This window comes from Ambystoma mexicanum, chromosome 5q (genome assembly GCF_040938575.1).
Source record: "Ambystoma mexicanum isolate Mex_15411 chromosome 5q, UKY_AmexF1_1, whole genome shotgun sequence".
NCBI lineage: Eukaryota > Metazoa > Chordata > Amphibia > Caudata > Ambystomatidae > Ambystoma > Ambystoma mexicanum.
This window is the reverse complement of record NC_090933.1, coordinates 1297934344-1297946927: the sequence shown is the minus strand read 5'-3', so window position 1 is coordinate 1297946927 and position 12584 is coordinate 1297934344. Positions and strand designations below refer to the sequence as shown.

Here is a 12584-nt window from a genome sequence, read left to right as displayed (position 1 = left end):
TCCGGCGGGGGCCTCACACTCTCTACATACTCTTTTTTTCCCCGCTGCTTGTGGTCGTCTGTCCCTGTGACGGCGATGAGTATCAAATTTGTGATCGGATGAGGGTCCAGGCCGGGTGGGTAAGGTACAACTGGCCATGTTTTCTTCTGAGTTCGTCTCCAGGCGGGCACTCGCCCTGGGACGGAGCCCAGGGGCCACCACCTGTATAAGTTTCTCACCTTCTTCACCGGCCGTGCCCTGCTGTTGTCCGCAGTACACTGCTCCGATGGCCCTCGCCAGGGTCCGTTGGTCGGGGTCTCGGTGCCCCTGTTGTTTGACTCCGTGTTCGGGAGCTCGGGTCAAGCGGGCTGCCTCACCTCTGGTGGGATTGGTTGGTACCTTCCCCCCGTGCCGCGGGGCCCCGACGGTGGAGTCCCGCCGAAGCGCCGGCATGCTCTGTGACCGGAGTATGGTGGAGGGGTCAGGCGCGCTTGCAGGCCTCAACGGCTACTGCGTGCCACGACTCCCCGCGCAGCTCTAGAGACGGGCGGGGCCTCCCGCGGATTCTCTCGTTGGTCCGCGGGGCCTCGTTCTTAGGCGTCCGAGCATCTTTTGGCGTCGCTCTGTCGCCCAGGGGGGGTCTCCCGGGATTCACCGCCACTGAGAACCGCAGCTGTTTCGTGGTGGGGTCGCGGGGGGGGCTCAATCCCTCAATACGGCCCAGTTTCGGCAGGAGCGGCGTCTTCAGGCAGCCATCGCCTGTGCGCCCCCTGGTGACCCTCGACTTTCAATTTTTATGCTAAATCTCGTTCACCTTTGAGTTGGACCCCCAGCACCTTTTGCTGGGCTTGTGGATTTGTCTATTTTCGTGGATGATTGGGAACCCTTTTCCCCACTCACCCCTTCTTTTACTCTAACTATGGGAGTCATTTTTGTGTCTCCCCATACTTTATTTTTGAATTATGCTTTCCTTCAACATTCTAGACATTTGTAATTTACTTTTGCAGCACGCAGCACTTTCTGTGCAGTGTTGCTGGGAAGTTTTATGTCATGTTATTCTCCTTGTAAGAACACATGTTGCCAAGGGTAGGGGGACACTTTGTATCCTTTCTACATTTTATATTGTAAGATCAGCACACACCACCTTGTGTGGAACCCTGAGGGGTTACACTGTATCCCCTTTCTCACTGCTCCTGTGACATTTCTGTTACAGTGCATACCTTACCTGAATGGCTTGTGGCAATGGATGTGTTCTACCAACTGTTATGTAATTGTTACTCACAGGCTGTACTCACAGCTGCGGTAATGCACAGAAGGGTCACAATTGACACAAAATCATGACTGTTTTCTTTTTTCCCCATTTCTTGGTTGTTTGTCTTTTCTTGGTCCTTCTTCTGTCATGCAGGGTGGGGGAGGTCCTTCTCATAATTTTGTCTTTGGCGGGAATCCTTTGAGAAGCCCGCCAAGGCGCCAGTGTGTCTGTGAGGACAGGAAGCAGGGTAGGATCCTGAATCTTCATTGGTCTTTGTCTTCTAGCATGCCTGCCTGGAACCATTTCCAACTGGGAGGCTCACTGTCCTCAAAGGACAGCCACCCCCAAAGGTTTGAATGTAGCATGAGCGCCGATTCGCTGTGTTCCTGGATAAGAGGCTGGATTCCTAGTACACAGACCGGGTCGACCACTGGAACTAAATTCGAAGAGGAAGACGAGGAGAAGACGCCTGCCGCTAATTCCAGCGACAGGTTAAGTCTGCTGAGTGACCACTGCTGCGCTCACCCTTTCTTGCATGCGACAGAGGAGCTCTGAAGAGGATGACTCCTTCCTTTGGGCTGGTGGGCATAATCAGGCTTAAGACGACCTGCATTTTAAGCCGCCCGTCAATGAGCTGGGACTTTCCTGTGCTGCAGACCACCAATACCATGGGACCTGCCACCATTGTGCAGTGCATTATCTTCTGAAAATCGAATCCTCCCGAAACCTTTGTGGACTCCTTCTGGTCCTCCAGAGGCAAGATTCCACCCCTTGAATTCCCCTCACCAGAATGCTGGACCGGGAAAGCGAGGCAAATCGACTGGGCAAGATCCCTTCTTCATCTGGTATCCTGAAAAGGGGGGCGAAACCACAGAGCCGAGAGAAGCTATGAAGAATCCTTTGCTGGGAGCCTTTCCACTTTACTGTTGCTGCAAAATCCCTTCCAGTGCCCCTTCTCGCATCAGATGACCAAGAATTTGGTGGAGTCCTGTAGTTGTTAAATCATGAGGGCATCCGCATGTATCATCTTCTTCACTGCTGAGGTACTGTGACACTCCAGGTAATCCTTACCAGAGTCATTCTGCCACTCCTGTGTGACTAGGGTGGTGATTTGCACATTTGGGTGTTCGCCCATACACGTTCGCCCCGGCCTAATGCTGGAGTGCATTCAGGGAACCTTCTACGAAGTCCATGAACACTTTTTACCTACAAAAAGCTTAGTGCTTACGTGTTACAGAAGAATGCTCTGGAACTCTGACATTTCTACAGCGTGTGCCTTATCCCGTTATGCCTACAACAGGCCACTGATGCCCAGTGTCCCCTTATGACTCCCAGACAATCTCATACCTAGTTAGGGGAGGAATGACAAACCCTTAGGCCTCGCTAAAGAAATTATTTCAATTGTTGCAAAAGTGCTCACCTGCTTATGTTGGTCTTGTAACTCCATTTTATTCCTGAAACAGAATATTCTACAAAGTTTGCTACACAGTGATGTTTACTTACCTAAGTCTTTTGCACTGTGGTTTACTTACCAGAAGTATTGCATTGGTTTTCACTTGTGTTTACTATTTTATGATAGTACTTACCTTTCTGAAGAATTTGCATTGCATGTGTGTATATAAAATACACCATTATTTGTATATAACCTCCAGAGTGTATAAGAGTTTCTTTGGACCATATGTATGCTACAGGTTCTTTGAACCGTCCTACAGCCCTCTCTCCCTCTTAAGATAAGCCTGGCTGCTCTGTCATAGCTACCTTTACCTTGATGGTACAGGACTATTCTAAGAGTCGGAATTCTGTATTGGCATGTACAGAGAGTCTTATGATGTCATAAATAGATGGACTTTAGAAAAACTCCCTAACATGCATCCTTGCAATTTGGAGGATCTTCAACTTGTACAACAAGACACCCACTCCTGCATATTCAGCCTTCTTGCATCAACAGAAGCTGGCCAGGTCCTGCTCCTTTGTTCGTCCCTGGAAGGTTGCCTGCCACCGTCTGACCGTGCTGACTCATGTTGCAATCTGTCTTCTTCGCCTCCTTGAAGAGTCCTGAGGTCACTTGCTTTGCAGGAGTCTTTTCCTGTTCTTCATTTGGGTGTTTTGCTGGAAGCTATCTGGAACCAATTCCTAAGCACGGCGACACACCAAAACAAATCCTGAGTCTGAGAATGACCTCTGCACCCACGACCCCTGGGCCTTTCTTGACTGGACCAAGCACAGAGGACTGTCCCCAACCGATTACGGAACCTCAGCATTGGTCTCAGGAGAAATCGTTGTTAGTGGGGTAAGTTAACATACCTGTTCCCACCCTCGCATTCTTAAGAGTTGCATGGGTCCTGTCCCTAATCTACTCTTTCCTGACTTTGGTCGGTGGAGGCCTGATCAAAGATCCCTTCCTAGGCCGATCCTAGTGACTAGGATTGAGTTAGTTAGCTTGCCACCGGAACTCTACCTACCCTTTTGACTTTTTTATCATAACCACTGGCATTGTCCAAATCTCTTAATAAACCTACCTGTGAAGTTTAACTTTGGGGCACAGGGCCCCAAACCATTTAGGGTTGTACTCATTAAGTATTAGGGGAACGGTTTTGTGGTTACTCTAAAGTGTCTTAACTGAATTTCATGCATCTGAGCACTTAACTGCGTTTAACTTTTTATTCAATCATATGCTTTCTTCTCATAAAGGCGAATGTATATGTATCCGTTTTATAGCAAGTGTGTAGCAATATTTGACTAAAGGTTTTACTTGCTTATTGCGTATTTTAAAAAGGCCTAATAAGTCATTATATTTTTTGGACTTACCGGTCTGACTCAAATTATTGGTGTTTTTCTGTGTGGACTCATTGTATCCCTAGACCACTCTCACAGCCATTTTGAGACTAAGCCTTGGCCCGTCGCTACCTCTCTTTGATTGGGTTTGGCTAGTTCTCAGTGTCTCCATGTTTGCCACAAAACGGCGTCTTTCCAAAATTCACCCCAGGGTTGATTTTGGAAATCCTACTTGACAATGGTACCATTCAAAAACATTTCCCTTCTAAAGCTGCAGTTCCTCTGTCTACATGTGCCAAAACAGCCTTTTTCCGAACAACGGGGAATTGTGGATTAAGAAATGATGGAGTAAGGAGAGACGGGAATGAAGTCAACCCCCTCCTCACTACAGACTCATCCTATATGGGCAAGCATGTACTAGTGAGGGTATCAATGTACCCACTTTGTGCTATCCAGTGATAAAGTCGCCAAGGAAAAATTTACACTTCCAAGAAAATCAAGCACTTTTACCAAACATTCTAGGACTTGAGGTTATAATAGTAAACAATACCAGTCCTAAAATATGTTGGGATAAGATTTTAAGGGTGCAGGAAAAAAAGTACAACTTTTTCCCAGGCGAGATTATCACATCAAAACCTTTTTGTGGCATGTTATCTTTAACCAGCCATGGAATATCCCATATTAGAACCCTGGGTGGGTGTATAACCCTTCCCCATTGGTCAATTTGCAGACTATACAAGCCGGTATGGGCTCAGAGTTTTCTTATAGCCCAGAGTTTTCATATAGCCTGCAAAATTTTCCTTTGCATTTTCTTTAGCCCGGAAAGTCGAGCACTAACTGTGCTTCACCCCACCAGTGACATTTTTGCTACAAATACCGTCCTTTTTTCGTTTGTTAGTTTAAATGAATGGAAAGAATAATGTACTATAAATAAGCATGGCATATTTTTATCATGTTATTTTTCATGTTTGTTCTAAACTTAAATATTCCACATGAAATATTTAAATTCCCCCCAAAAATATAATAATTTAAAAAATATATATTTTTCATAAACTTTTTGTGTGTAAGGCAATGGGTTTTAATAGCTTTATAGACCCTGCATTTGGACCATACAGTCGTTATGGGCCCTCATACCTCATTAAAGGCCCTCGCTGCACTCAGGCCTTTTTAACTCTGTCTTCAGTGCCCATAACTACCGGTTCGGCTCTCGTGCGAGCTCTATAAAGCTATTGCCAGACTGCATTGATTTAACCAGTTAGTCCTTAACATAATCTGAGTCAGATGGAAACCCTTCTCTAACTAAACTCTTTCTCAACTGAACAATTCACAATGCTTAGTATTGCAGAATACTACAGAGCAGCCTTTCTGATTATGCTGCTAACCCGGCCACCCAGTCCATCCCATCGTCTCTGACACTCCCTCCAGCCTTTCACCACAAGCTCTTCCTGGATACTCTCATCAATCGTATGGCATGTGAGAGACACAGAGCTGGTAAGAGAATTGTGCTGAACTTACTTCCCAACATGGAGATGCAGAAGAGTGCCTAACGTGATCCAATAACATTAATTCACCTATATCACATGTATGCCACTCGTAGTGAGCGTAAAATGAAGGCACGCAACATATATAATAACATGGATGACGGCGAGGAACACCATGAGGTGGTACATCCGTTAGGTCTCTCTGAGTTATTATGTAATATTGTGTCAGCAGAAACATCAATGTATTTGTGTTTGTCTTCCCCAGGTAGCGAATGCAACTGACCCACCGTCGCCAGATGCTGTGGCTACTCCTCATTCCGCTCCGACAGATGAAGAAATGGTAAAAGAAATTCTTCATATTCCACAGTCATGTTTATGTTTAAAGAATACTTGAGGAGGTGAATGAATAGATGGAGACAGAGTATGTTTGACCTTTGAGGAGTTCCTTACTATTTGTTGTTGGAAAAGGATCTAACTGTTGCACTGAGCTCCATGCTATGTTGTTCGTAGATCGTCTGTTGCACTAGTGGGCCCAACAGGCTTTTTGTGGGCCATCTGGATGTCACAGTTGTGTATGGAGTCTGAAACAATGGGACATGCTGATGTTGGGTGGTGCGGCTGGGTTTGTAATGGCAGCCAGGATTGTGCTCTGGTGCTGTCGCCGGTGGGGAGAGGGCATAGACACCATCTGCTGAGACTAGACCAGGCTTTTCGAGAGCTGCCACCACAGGTACTGTAGAAGCTCTTGATCCCCATGAACTCCCAGTGCACTCCCCAGGCCTCAGCGTGGACACCCCAAAAGGATGGTGTGGCACACTGGACACTCAAAAAGAAAGAGGTAAGACCACAACGCATTTGGCATGAGTCATAGGTTGCAAATCTGTGTTACAGACCCTAATTTGTGGTAGGCCACTCGGCATAACATGTACACATAGATCTGTTCCTCTTAGCTCTAGAACACAGTAGTTTGGCCTCCAGATTGATGCCCAACACTGTTGGGCCTCTCTACACCCTGGTGCATGATTCAAATGGAGTACAAGATAACAAAATGTTCTCCCACACCAATTTGATGGTCAAGCAAGAACACAGAACTCTCAGCAGCGCCTGGCATTATTTCAAGGTTGAAGCCCTTGCTGTGATCGTTCTCAGCAGAGGTACTCTTTGTAACAAATCTAATTAAGATTAGGGAGCCACAGGAAGAAGGTGGATCTGGGCAAGTGGTTTCTTGAGATGCTGCTGAACATTGGAGGTACTTTGCTATTGGGAAGCCTACAGTGCACCTCCTAGAAGCCACATGGAATTCTGGCCTGGTATTGGCCCATTCTCTTTTTCATACTGAGAAAAGCTTGGCTACGCTGCAGTCACTACTGATCCTAGGTCCTACAGAAAACATGGAGAAACTAAAGAACTCTGTGTCCATCTGACCAAGATGCTCATTAAGCACACTATTAATGTCCAGTAAGCACTATAGGTGGGCTTTTCTTGTTCATTTTACCCCAGGATAAGAAATCATAACCGTGAATCCTATAAGGACTAGAGCTTTAAAGGCCAAATGGACAGGTCCTTTACCGAATAGTTGAAAGACTAGTTGAAGTAAACTATTTTGTGGATTTTGGCAGGCCTAACCAGTCTCCTAAAGTGTTCCATGTAAATAGATTGAAGGCTTTCATTCCAGGAGTTGAAAGTGAACCCGGCTACTGGCTTCATATAGAGAGGAATAGGAATCTGAATCTCTCCCTGATCTGTTCCAGGACATCTCTTCAGAGGGCTCCATTGAGGGTATCAAGTTGTCCCCTCAACCAACCCTGCAACAACAAGGTGAGGTGCACAATTTGCTGAGGCAATTTCCCCCCTTGTTTTCACTAACTTCGGGCCTGACACCTTGGTGTCAGCATGACATAGACACCGGGGATAGTGTGGCTAGTACAAAAAGGAGTTACAGAATGTCAGACAAGGTGAGATCACACATTAATTCTGAGTTCACTAAGATATTGGATCTAGGGGTGGCAGAGTCCTCTAACAGCCCATGGCCCAGTCCTATGGTGACAGGAAATTCACATTGATATTTGTGCTATAATTGAAATTTGGAGCAATGAGGCAGCTGGACCTTCACTAGAGTTATCATTTTCTATGGAATATAGCATCCTAAGGATAGATAGGAAAGAAGGTTTATGTGGAGGAGTTGCCCTTACATTTAGATCTGAACGTACTATATGGGAAACAAAAATACGGAAATGGTTAAAAGACCCATCGGAAACTAATAAGGCAAAATGGAGGGAACTGGAGCAACAATACTTGGAAAAAATTGCTGAACAAAAACAAACTACTTTAATGAGCAGGTTTCTGCAGCTTCCAGCTCCTCAGGTAAACTTTTTCAGATATTGAAATCAATCGAGAAACCTACATCACTATCTCCACCATTCCAACCATCAAGAGAAGACTGCGTGAAGGTACAATTAGCATTTCACAACAAAATTCAAAGGGCACGAGAGACTATAAGTAATTGTCCTGTAGTATCCCAATTACCACCGTCCAGGGAAAATCAAATCCTGACCCAAATCTTAGGAGCAGGAATACATTTAACTTTAAACTACTCTCCCTAGAAGATATGAAGCCACTACTCTCATCTATACGGCCTACTGCATGCCCAGAAAATATCCTGCTTCCCAAACTAATTTTAGATAACACGGATATATTTGCACCCTTTCTTCTTAGAATGGTTAATGCATCATTTAGAGGGGTCACCGTCACAACCCTGGTTAAAAAATTCAGACTCGACCACTATGACCCTTCCAATCTACGTCCAATTACAATTGCAACTTTCTATTAAAATTCTTAGATAAAGCTGCAACCAGGCAACTCTTAATTGTTTGTGGACGATAACTATCTTTTCCACAACCAACAATCTGGCTTCAGAGGAGCACACAGTACAGAAACTGCACTACTTGACCTACAGACCAAAATGCTCAACATCATGGACAAAGGAAAGACAGACATGCTCATACTTTTGGATTTATCAGCGGCCTTTTATTTGTTAGACCACCAGAAGCTTCAAGAGGCCTTAGAACACTCAGGCAACTACTCCCATAATTCTATAGACTGGGTGACCTCGTTTCTGGCACAAAGGAGCTCTAAAGTCTATTGGGGAAACCAGTCATCTCTACCATCAGCAGTCCTATTTGGTGTACCCCAGAGGGCGATTTTCTCCCCACTACCTATATATTCAGTGTCTCTGCACCCTTCTTACTAATTTAGGGGTGTTTTTCACCAATTTTCGACAGACACCCAATTGGTTATTGAACTAACTGGGTGCCATGAAACCGATAACCTCAGAATTGCGCACATCTACAGTACCATCAAGGCTTGGATGAAGTCAAACTGGCTCTGCCTAAATGGAAGTAAGACCGAGCTTATGATCTTTGGGTCATCCCAGGCTAGAGCCACACTCAGTCCCGGCTACACCTCCTTGACCATCAGAGACGCTCGGATACCAGTATCCGACAAGGTAAAAACTTTAGGTGTTTATCTTGAAGCCTGCCTGGAAGCAAAATCTCAGGTAGAGTATTTGAAAAGAAATTTCCAATACTACCAAAGGCTGCTCAAATGGATCAGACTTGTCCTGAGTGTAAAAAAACTGCGCCACAATAGCTAGGGCTACAATCCTCTCGAGGCTGGCTTATGGCAATGCCTTGTTAGCCGGTGCAAACAAGAACTACATTAGGCAATGCCAAATTATCCAGGACAACACTGAGAGAACCATCAAAAGGAAAATAAGAGGGAGCGCATCTCAGAAGATAGGAAGTCTCTCCATTGGCTAGACTTGGAAAATCGTATTGATTTCAAAACCACGCCCATTGTACACCATTGCCTCTATGGTTTATCCCCAGCCTACCTGAAAGAGTTGATAATTTCTTATAAACAAGGCCGATCTTTGAGATCCGAAGCCCATGGTCAGGTTGGTTACACCTGTGCCAAAAGAGTCAAAGGATTGGGATGTTAATTCGTAGTTAAAGCTGCTGGAAAATGGAATGAGCTGCCATGTTTTCTAAGATTAGAATCTAATTTTCTGATCTTTAAAAATAAAATAAAAACATTATTATTCAAGTAGATGATTTCCCTCTGCCATTTCATTGTCCGTGCCTCATTGTGCACGCCCTGATGCCTGCAGGCTTCGGTGTGATAGAAATAAACAAATAAAAAAAATAATTATAGAGCTACCAAGATTGATCCAGATTTCCCTGATCAATTCTTTAATCGGGTCTTACTGATGCTCAAACCCAACACAAAAATAACACTAATGGGGGATTTCAATCTGTGGGTAGGGAATAAGGCTGATGCCAATGCAGGGCTATTAGAGGAGGCATTTTACTCTATTGGTTTTGACAATTTGGTTAACACGCCTACCCCCACAAAAGGTCACATCCTGGATTGGGTGGTAACACACAATGTCATGGTTGCATCGTTGGTAATCTCACCATGCCCCTGGTCAGCTCGACCTAAGCTGTCTAGAAATAACACACATCTAAAACAGGAAGTACTTAAACCGTGGGTGACAACCTTGTCATCTGAGATCTTGAATATTGAGACATTAAATGGGATGACCCAATCATTTATCAACACTTTTCACAATATATCAGATTCATTAGCCCCAGTTAAGAGAAAGTTTTGGCAAGAAGGACATAAAGACAACAAGTGGTTCTTGGCAGAAATTAAAAAACTTAAAACAGAGAAAATAAAGGCTTTCTATTCCTGGAGAAAAAGCCAAAAGCCTTTGGACTTCATATGTTATAAAAGATTCAGTCAAGACTCCCAAGACAGCAATCATAGAAGCAAAAAAAGAAACAATTAACAACAGATTACAAAGTCCATGTCAGATACTAAAGAAATCTTTAAAATACTAAGAGAACAAGAAACTCCCAGAGGCCCCAATAAAGAAGAATTGACAAAAAACGAGGATTGGTGTACTGCCTTCCAAAAAACAATGTCCAATAAACCTGCTAATATCAAAAAAGACATAGAGGCGAAAAAAGAAACCCTCAATATTCAGATGGACTTGGAGCAGATCCAGCTTCCCACTATGTCACAACGAGAAGGGAAATTTTGCTTCTCGCCTATATAGGCAATATGATTAGAAAACTGAAACCGTCCAGTTGCAAGGGAGACCCTTGCACGGCTAAGATTATTAAAGAATGTCCTGACATCTTTAATAATCTTAGCCATGCTAAGATTATTAAATATCTGCGCTCACAAAATTTGTCAATGCCTCATTTGAAGAAAACCTTGTCCCCTCAGGTCTCAAACAGGCATGGGTCACACCATTGTTAAAAATCAGAATCTTTGCCCCGCAACCCCAACCAACTATAGACCGATTACAAACACGCCATTCCTCCTCAAAATCCTAGATTGGGTGGCCTATGACCAGATTTCACATCACATTAATAATCACCCTATTCTAAACAAATTTCAGTCAGGGTTCAGGCAGGGTCATGGGATCGAAACGGCCCTCCTGGACCTAAAGTCCAAGCTGCTAGAAAGAATGCATAGCAGACTTATATTACTACTCAGGTTGAAGGACGTTGCAGGCTTCTCTGACCAGACTACTCAGTGGATGATGTCATTCCTGAGCGGGAGACAATGCAGAGTAGCATGTGGGGAAGCAGAAGCTAAATCAGTTACCTTAGCTTTTGGCATACCACAGGGGGCATGTGTCTCGCCTATTCTATGGAATAGGTCGAAATGTCTGAATAAAAATTACCGACCCCACCAAAAGACCTAAAACACACACACCACGAAAAGTTCTAACTACCAAAGGTTCGAACTCTTCATGGTATGTGTTTAGGTGTTTTTCGGTGGGGTCGGTATGGGGGTGCGGGGGACACCCCCGGCCCCCTGCCAGAAGAAAAAGAAAAAGCTGGGGGCTGCAGGGGTGTCCCCAGCAACACCCCGCTCACTATACTATATAGTATAGTGAGTGACTGGGGTGTTGTGAGTGAGTGGGGTGTTGTGGTGGACAACCCACAGCTCACCCGAGCAAAACAAAGAAAAAAAGCCAGGGGCTGCCACCCCGCTCACTATACTATACAGTATAGTGGGTGGGGGTTGCGGAAGCCACCCCTGCAGCTCACACGAGCAAAAAGAAAAAAAAGAAATGAAAAGGGCCCTGCGACGCCGGTTCCCTATCACGGAAGTGATCACCGGTTTATACCTTCACATTACGAAGAAAATGGAACATTAACAGAAGCCATAAGTATGCTGACAAACCTACAGAACCAGATGATCGATGAAATTGACAAAGGTAATGACAGCTGGTTCGGAACACTATTCTCATGGGTCCCACAATGGATGGCAGACATATTCAAGTTTCTGGGAGCCCTGCTATTGATGATACTACTAGGATTTTGTGTCATTAAGATAATAATCTCACAATGCCAGAAAACTGCGAAGAAAGCGATAGTGATGAAGATCATGATCGATGTCAAACCAGAATGGAAGCCTAGAGACCTGACGGATGAAGAAATAAGACTTTGTGAAGGCCAACGAATATGCGCCAGAAGGAACAAAGTTTGTGTATCCCAGAAAATGTAGAAATTATGAAGTAAAATTGATCTATTTGTAGCCCAAATGGACAGTGCCATCTAATGACCTGGAACAAAGACGAACATGTAAAAACAGCAGGAAGTTTGAAAGGAGTGACTAAAAATGTGGACTCCTAAGAGACACACATTTACACCATCATGTACAAACCCAGAAGACAAAGAATTGGATACAGAAGAACCAAGTAAGACAAATCCAAAGGAGAAAGCAGAAGTGGTCGATGAACCCACCAGAGGGGGGAGTGTAGAAGAGGTCCCAGATATGGCCTGCACTCCAGCCACCCATTTTGAAATACCAGGAACATACTCGCTGAGATATGTGATGCATGAGGAACAAATAAACCGACAGAGAGCAGCACTAGGGCTCTGCCCAGTGCCCATCAGAAGAGCAATACCTGTTGCAGTGCCAATAACCAAACAACCATGGGCAGCACAGTACCCATTGAGACAACCGTACCAGCAGATGACACGAAATGAAGACTACTTACATACTGTCCCAGAAGA

The 12584-nt window shown here is 44.7% G+C and overlaps 1 protein-coding gene across 4 annotated transcripts in view; it reads left to right on the top strand.

Moving 5' to 3' along the window:
• The window catches only part of LOC138498049 (NFX1-type zinc finger-containing protein 1-like), a 1106230-nt gene that overhangs the window by 85813 nt on the left and 1007833 nt on the right, over positions 1–12584 (top strand). For all 4 annotated transcript variants that reach the window (XM_069621891.1, XM_069621892.1, XM_069621893.1 and 1 more), the window contains exon 3: positions 5753–5827. In XM_069621891.1, the coding sequence (XP_069477992.1) occupies positions 5753–5827 (75 nt within the window). The remainder of the gene's footprint in view (positions 1–5752; positions 5828–12584) is intronic.